General features: G+C 52.3%; 1 protein-coding gene and 1 long non-coding RNA gene across 3 annotated transcripts in view; both read left to right on the top strand.

Annotated features, from left to right (window-relative positions):
* Positions 1-2627, top strand: part of LOC107181917 — an 18580-nt gene extending 15953 nt beyond the window's left edge. For both annotated transcript variants that reach the window (XR_001512628.1, XR_001512627.1), the window contains one exon: positions 2272-2627. This is a non-coding gene — a long non-coding RNA (uncharacterized LOC107181917). The remainder of the gene's footprint in view (positions 1-2271) is intronic.
* Positions 2628-5860: 3233 nt separating this feature from the next.
* The window catches only part of TICRR (TOPBP1-interacting checkpoint and replication regulator), a gene marked incomplete at its 3' end in the record, with an annotated part of 49424 nt that continues 46899 nt past the window's right edge, over positions 5861-8385 (top strand). Inside the window, 1 exon segment of the mRNA XM_015559167.1 lies at positions 5861-5887. Within this exon segment, the coding sequence (XP_015414653.1) occupies positions 5861-5887 (27 nt within the window).

Raw genomic sequence — 8385 nt, 5'->3', positions numbered from 1 at the left:
GGGGAGGGGAGGGGGGGAGGGGACACCTGTAAGACTTCCAACAGGAGAGATACACAAACAAACAGTGCAGAGCAGCAGGTCAAAAAGGAGAAGAGAGAACCGATGGCCTCAGACGCAGACAGCCAGCCCGCCGTGCTCTGGGGCTCACAAAGGCGGACGACGCGACCTGGGATTGGAACTCCTGCAACTTAAGGCTGACCGGCCCGGTTACCAGGGGTTGCCTAGTTCTCATGCCCAAAGGGGCGAGGTGAAAACTACAAGGAAAAGAGTAAAGTCCATGGATGGGTTGTGGTGCCAGGGTGTTTGTTTATGGCTCGGCCTTGGGCTGAGTTTAGCAACAGGCCTATTAACTTAGCGATTTGTTGTTCCACTTATTGATGCATTTATTGGATGCTTTTTAAAAAATATATTCTTATTGATTTCAGAGAGAAAGGGAGAGAGAGAGAGAGAGAGAGAGAGAGAAACATCAATGATGAGAGAGAATCATGGATCGGCTGCCTCCTGCACACCCCCTACTGGGGATCGAGCCCACAACCCAGGCATGTGCCCTTGACCGGAATCGAACTTGGGACCCTTCAGTCCGCAGGCTGACGCTCTATCCACTGAGTCAGGCTGGCCAGGGCCTGCCAGTATTTCTAATAAAAGAAAAAAGAAATGCTTACATAGACCCCTGTCACAAACCTGACACTCCAACCAGGACACCCCCTCCTAGAAGGCAAGGATCTCGGGGAGTGTCTGGCCCAGCCCCCCTCTTTCCAGATGAGGAATCTGAGGCCCAAGGTTCCCAGCGAATGAGGCTCAGAGCCTGGGACTGAACACGCCCCTTCTGGTCCCAAGCCCATCATGGTCCCTTCCCCTTCCCCTTCCCCCTGACTCGGTTCCCTGGGGTGGGAAGGGGAGGACTCCAGGCAAGGACCTGGCTCTTTAAAACCCTCCCCCATGTCCAGGCCGAGCAGAAGGGGGCTGTGCAATGAGCCAGCCCTGGAGGTGACCTTGGTGGGGTGGGGGTGGGGGGGAGGCATGGCAGCAGAGATTCAATGCCCAAGATAAGGGAGATCTGTGGGGGAGGGGAGGCAGCCAGCTGAGACTATCGCTGGGCACAGCTGCCAGCCCTGTTCCCAAGCACCTACCCACCCAAGGGGGTAGAGAGAGGAGGGTGGGGTGGGGAGGGAAGGGGAAGGCATGGGGCAAGGACCAGCAAATGCATATCGCCTTCCCAGGCCTCCCCACCGCAGGGGTCCTGGGCTCACAGAGAAGGTGACCAAGTGAAATCATAGTGCTGCCTGCCTCTGGCTCCCTCCCACCGCCCGACCCCCCAGAATGACTCCGCTACCTCCCCAAGATGCCTGTGGCCAGGAGGGCGAGTCATGTCATTTGTTGTGGTGTTTCTCAAACTTCAGCGTGTGTTCGTGTGTTTGTGTGTTCGCGTCCCTGGGGCTGGTATTAAACGCAGATGCCGATGTGGCAGGTGTGGGATGGGCCTGCTGGGCCAGGGGCCACACTTGTACTTCTATTTTTAATTTTTTTAGAATATATTTTTATCGATTTCAGAGAGGAAGGGAGACAGAGAGAGAGATAGAAACATCAATGATGAGAGATAATGACTGATTGGCTTGCCTTCCACACGCCCCCTACTGGGAATTGAGCCCACAACCCAGGCATGTGCCCTTGACCGGAATCGAACCTGGGACCCTTCAGTCCTCAGGCTGGTGCTCTATCCACTGAGCCAAACCGGCTGGGGCTACATTTTATTTTATTACTAGGGACCCAGCACACGAAATCGCGTGAGACCCAGACCCGACGCCCTGCGGGACACAGTGTCAAGTCCTCCCAGAGCCTGTGGGACGCAGTGTCAAGTCCCCGCCCACCCACTCCTGCCTTGCTGTGCACGCAGCCTCCTGGCGACCAGTCTTTGGTCGTTATGGTGTGACGGTCACAACCAAGGGATTTTTATAATAGGGATTATGTTTTTTAAACATTTTTATGATTTCAGAGAGGAAGGGAGAGGGAGAGAGAGAAACATCCATGATGAGAGAGAATCACTGATCAGCTGCCTCCTGCACACCCCACACTGGGGATCGAGCCCGCAACCGGGGCATGTGCCCTGAGCAGGAATCGAACCGTGACCTCCCGGTTCATAGGTTGATGCTCAACCACGGAGCCACGCCGGCCGGGCCATCTATGGGTAATTCTTAGCACAGTGCTTAGCACATGGGAAGCACCATCGAAGCTTCATTGACTGTAACTAAGTTATTATTTTCTGCCTCTAAGCCACGGGGTGACACCTGAGTTTCAGGATGGCTGGCTGCTGAGCTCACATGTACCTGGACAGTCAAGTTCCTGGTTCAAGTCCAAGAGGAAGGCAGGAGCGTGGCCAGGTGCCTCAGGAGAAGGTTGGGCCAGGTGAGCTGGAACTCGCGGAGTCACCCGGCATGGGCACCTTCCTCTTCCTCTCGCCCTGTGCTCTGGGCGGACGGCGGGGCTCTAGGCCGCACACACCTTGATCCCTTCAGTGTGATCCACAGAGTGAGTCAGAGACCGGTGTTTGGACAAGGCTGCTATATATCATTTGGCTCATGGATTGGGAGAACTCCGTGTGCTCTTTTTTAATATCCTGAGTCCACCTATGGGTGTGTGTGGCTTGTCTGTTTCCTCTCTCTCTTTCCTCGCCTATATCCACAGCACTTAGTCTCTGGGAATCTTGAGGATCAAAGAATCATGGGGTGAACCAGGAGGTCACGGTTCGATTCCCGGTCAGGGCACATGCCCGGGTTGTGGGCTCCATCCCCAGTAGGGGGCATGCAGGAGGCAGCTGATCCATGATTCTCTCTCATCGTGGATATTTCTTTTTAAAAAAATATGTATTTTTATTGAGTTCAGAGAGGAAGAGAGAGGGAGAGAGAGAGAGAAACATCCATGATGAGAGAGAATCATGGATCGAGTGCCTCCTGCACGCCCCCTACTGGGGATACAGCCAGCAACCTGGGCATGTGACCTTCCGGTTCATAAGTCGATGTTCAACCACTGAGCCACACTAGCCGGGCTCATCATTGATGTTTCGATCTCTCTCTCTCTCCCTCTCTGAAATCAATAAAAAAATATATTTTAAAAAAATCATGGGGGCCTGGGGCCAAGGGGATCCTACCCACTGAACTCTGGGAGCATCGGAAAGAAATTTTCATCATCGGAGATTTGAAGTTTCCACGGGGCTCGAGGGAAGATCCGCTGAGCTGGCTTGGCAGAAGTTCAGCCCTCATTTGTCTGATCAGATTCATGCAAATAAGGCCTCCGTGAGTTTCAGGCAAACGCAGTTGCCTTCAAGGGCCAGGCAGGTAAATTAGGGACTGAAGGGAGCGGATGGAAGGGCGCACAGGAGACAACGGACGGACGGACGGACGGACGGACGGACAGCCGGAGCAGCCGCTGCACGGAGCCTGATGTTTCTGTTTGGAAACACGGTCCCAGGGGCCGGCCGGACCCTCTGAGGGTTCCAGACAGGCCAGAACTCAGGGTTTCTTTTCATGAAATCTCTGGATGTTACCGTGTTTGCTCTCTGCCCTGCTCAGCGGCCGGCCGGGCCCCCATCTGCCTTTGCTCCAGCTCCTCCCCGGCTTCCTCAAGGAGCCTGGGCTGCCTCCCTGGGGGACAATTTCCTTTTGTCCTTGGGTCCCATGTCAGGGAATGGACCCAGTGTTCCAGGCCATGTCCCCAGGGCCCAGGTGAGGGGTTCTGGGCTCTGTGTCGTCCTGATAAGGCAGGCCTGGGCCACGCCTCGCTGGCTGCAGCCACAGCTCGGCTCTCCCAGGCAGAAAAGGGAGGGCAGTTCTGCTGGCTCTGGGGTTGCTCTGGCCCAGTGGTCGGCAAACTGGGGCTCTCGAGCCACATGCGGCTCTTTGGCCCCTTGAGTATGGCTCTTCCACAAAATACCACGTGTGGGCGCGCATGTACAGTGCTATTGAAACTTCGTGGCCCATGCGCAGAAGTCGGTATTTTGTGGAAGAGCCACATTCAAGGGGCCAAAGAGCCGCATGTAGCTTGCGAGCCGCAGTCTGCCGACCACTGCTCTGGCCTCAGACACGGGGAGCTCTGCTGGTGGGCATGGAGTGGAGTAGGCTCCTAGGCCTCAGGCTAACAGGGTCAGAGATGAGGGGGGGTAGGGGGTAAGAGGGGTGGAGGGGAAGCAAGCACCGCCCAGCCTTCTCCCTACATTTTTTTCTTTTAAAGCTTGGAAGAGTCATATTTCCTTTTTTTTTTTTTTTTTTAATTTTTTTTTAAGCTTTGATAAAAATACTTTTATTGATTTCAGAAAGGAAGGGAGAGGGAGAGAAATAGAAAAATCAATGATACGAGAGAATCATTGATCAGCTGCCGCCTGCACGCCCCCTACTGGGGATCGAGCCCACAACCTGGGCATGTGCCCTTGACTGGAATCGAACCCAGGACCCTTCAGTCCGCAGGCTGACCCTCTATCCACTGAGCCAAACCAGTTTGGTCTCTATCTCTGAACCTAGCCCTGCCTCTCCAGTGAGCAGAAGGATGTCCAGCAACTTAACCTCTCTGAGCTGGAAAAGTGGGGATTTATGCCCTAGCTGGTTTGGCTCAATGGATAGAGCATCGGCCTGCGGACTGAAGGGTCCCGGGGTCGATTCTGGTCAAGGGCATGTACCTTGGTTATGGGCACGTCCCCAGCCGGGGGTGTGCAGGAGGCAGCTGATCGATGTGTCTCTCTCATCGAAGTTTCTAGCTCTCTATCCCGCTCCCTTCCTCTCTGTAAAAAAACAATAATTTTTTTTTTTTAAATGGGGATTTAGCCGAAACCCGTTTGGCTCAGTGGATAGAGGGTCAGCCTGCGGACTGAAGGGTCCCGGGGTCGATTCTGGTCAAGGGCATGTACCTTGGTTATGGGCACGTCCCCAGCCGGGGGTGTGCAGGAGGCAGCTGATCGATGTGTCTCTCTCATCGAAGTTTCTAGCTCTCTATCCCTCTCCCTTCCTCTCTGTCAAAAAATCAATAAAATATTTTTTTTTTAAAAATGGGGATTTAAAAAACCAAAAGACCCAGAAGGGTTTGGGGAAGATTAAGTCCGGATGCTTTTGCTGCCATGTGAGACCCCCAGACAGTGTGTGGTAAACATTCTCTCCCTTTCTGCTTGCTTCTCTGTGGCTGTGGCTCCATCAAGGAAGCCAGGCGAGCAGGGAGTCCCCAGGTGGGCGGAGAAGCCACTTTTTTCTCTTTGTGCTCAGAAACCCTAACCCACATGCATAGCTTCCCCCAGGGGCTTGGACTCCGGCTGTGGGCTCCCCAGTGGGGCGCATGCAGGAGGCGGCTGATCCGCGATTCTCTCTCATCATGGATGTTTCTATCCCTCTCCCTCTCCCTTCTTCTCTGAAATGGATAAAAATATGTTTAAGGAGGGGAAGGACATCTTCATTGTCATCGTCCCCCTCAAACTGACGCCAGAGTCCTAGATCTGGAGGGAGTGGACTCATGTGCCCAACTGCTCCCCTCTCCCCCATCCAGTTCTGTTAGATCCTTGCGGGTGGGGCCAGCTTTGGGTGTTCTTTAAAGTCTCCCGATGCCTCTAATGTGTAACCAGGGTTAAGAACAACTGGTCTAGTCCAGCCTCCTCATTGTGGAGATGAAAACACACAGGGGGACAAACAACCCCAGGAAGATGGAAAGAAATATTTAAAGAGACAGAGTCTAATGCAGAGTCTAAGCGCCCCAGAGGGGGGCTATTGTGATGTCATTATTCATTATTTCTCTCATCGCTCTATTAGGGTCGATGCTCTGTTGGCATTTAACTTTTTTTTTAAACAAGGGGTCCCATGTTTTCACTTTGCCCTGGGCCCTGCAAGGGATGGAGCTGGTCCTGGCCCTAAGCAGAGTGAGTTATCACCCCATTAAAGAAAGAGGAGGGGCGCCCGGCTGGTGTGGCTCAGTGGTTGAGCACTGACCTATGAACCAGAAGGTCATGGGCTCAAGCCCCAGTGGGAGGCGTGCAGGAGGCAGCCAATCAGTGATTCTCATAATGGATGTTTCTTTCTTTTTTTTTGATTTTTAATATATTTTTATTGATTTCAGAGAGGAAGGGAGAGGCAAAGAGAGATGGAAACATCAATGATGATGCCCGCCGGCCGGCGTGGCTCAGTGGTTGAGCACTGACCTATGACCCAGAAGGTCAGGGGCTCAAGCCCCAGTGGGAGGCGTGCAGGAGGCAGCCAATCAATGATTCTCTCTCATCATTGGTGTTTCTCTCTCTCTCTCCCTCTCCCTTCATCTCTCCCATCAATAAAAATATATTTTTTAAAAAAGAAAAGAAAGATGAGGGGCATACTCAGGGCCCAGAGGCCTGCTGGATGTGGGCTGGGCTGGCCTGGCCCTCCATTGCCCAAGGAGGTTGTCTGCTCCATCCCGGGGAGGGGGCTGTCCTCACTTCTCTTTCGAGAAGCAGTGCAGAACTTAGGGCTCCCTCTTCCTAGCTGTGAGGGGCCCTCTGAGCCTCAATTTCCCCATCTGTAAAGGGGCGGATATAATGCCTGCCCTGCAGAATTGCTATGAAGCGTGCGTGGAATCATGGCTGTCCCACTAGTGCGGGAAATATGTATCTTCCTTTTTTTTTTTTTAATTGGGGAGAGAGGGAAGCATCCTTCCCCAAAAGAATGGGCCCTAGCCAGTTTGGCTCAGTGGATAGAGCGTTGGCCTGTGGTCTGAAGCGTCCCAGGTTCGATTCCCCATCAGGGCACATGGTGGGGTTTGGGGCTTAGTCCCCAGTAGGGGGCGTGCAGGAGGCAGCCAATCAATGATTCTCTCTCATCATTGATGTTGCTATCTCTCTCTCTCTCCCTCTCCCTTCCTCTCTGAAATCAATAAAAAAATATATTGAAAAAAAGAATGGGACCCTTTGCTCCAGGTGCAGCCTTGTCAGCCACCCCAAGGACATTGGTCTCCATGGGAGACCCAACTATAATAAGTTCCCAGACGTCTGCTTTTCTCACCCAAACTAAGGACAAGGGGGGCGGGGGGTGGCGCTTCATTGTGAGTGGGACCTATAGGCATCGGAGCCCTTCAGTGCAGGTGAGCTACTGCCCCCTGGTGGTGATTCACCTGTACCTGCACCGAGTCCTGAAATCCTTCTGGGGAAGAGATGCTGGATAACATAAGTCAATTCGATTAAAAAAAATAATTTATGGCTACGCTGCTAGGCAGGAAGGATACAGAGACAGATAAAGCACCGTTCTTGCCCTCTCGGAACTCACGATTTAGAAAATAAAGCAAAACTCTTAAAGAGGTGGCTTGAGTCCCGCACAACGTGCTAAGTTATCATACAAACAATGCAAACAGGATGGAATGGATGCACTTATGCCTGCTCTCCCCACTAAGGGAAGCGACGAACCCCCCGACAAGTCTGTAAGGAGACTGGGAGGTTGAGGAGTATTCACTTTGTAGCAAGATGGTTCTTTTTATTCATTAAGGCTATTCCCCGCCCCCACACACACACACACTGTAAATGTAATATAGAAACACAGAATTGTAGAAAACGTAGACAATTCAGAAAGTGTAAAATCAAATTTTTTAAAAAATCATCATCATCTTACCACCCCAAGACAATAGCAGACAAGTTTCGTGCACAGATTAACGTAGCAGTTTAGAAATATACAAATGGACACAAAATCCGGAGATCTCACCGCATGTGCTGTTACATACAGTTGTTTTTTTTTAATGTAACATTATAAAAAACATTATTTTAAAAAGCTACCCACAACGTTCTTTCTCCTAGGGTGCCATTCCCATTCGAGTTGTTTCCAGTTTTTCTCAAGTTAAAGCCACTCTATGGATCTGATTGCCTCATTCAAAGAAACTCAGCTCTAAGTTAACTTGACCAAAGGGAATGAACTTTTCTATTTTCATAACTTCACTTAAATTTCAGAAAATTAAAGTCCTCGCATTTGATTCTACCCCAAAGAAAGCCCAGGGTAACTTCAACCCAGTCGGAACCCCGGCGGGCCGGCCGCCGCGCACCTGCGCACAATCGCCCGAACGCACACCTCCTTCCCAGGAGGGAACTTTACAAGACGCCGTCCTAGCACCACCTCTTTAAATTTTAAAACGAAGCCCCTGGCCAATCAGCGTTAAGTTCTTCCCCGGAACACAGGGCCCGCCCACAGGCACGCCCTCCACCAATCGAGCAGAGGAATTCCCCAAAGCTCTTCCAATCAGCGCCGAGGAGGGCGGGCACTTACGTAAATTACGTAAGGCCAGGGACCAATAAGAGCTGTGATTTGGGAGCTGGCTCCGCCAATAGCGGTGTTTCCTGGAGAGCGCGGGAGCCTTTTGAGCAGGGTCCCCGGGAGCGTGAATGGCGCTGGCTCCCTGAAGCGGGGT

The sequence above is a fragment of the Myotis davidii genome, unplaced genomic scaffold (assembly GCF_000327345.1).
Source record: "Myotis davidii unplaced genomic scaffold, ASM32734v1 scaffold954, whole genome shotgun sequence".
Taxonomy (NCBI): domain Eukaryota; kingdom Metazoa; phylum Chordata; class Mammalia; order Chiroptera; family Vespertilionidae; genus Myotis; species Myotis davidii.
Note: the sequence above shows the minus strand (reverse complement) of the source record. Positions and strands in the feature narration are given on the sequence as shown.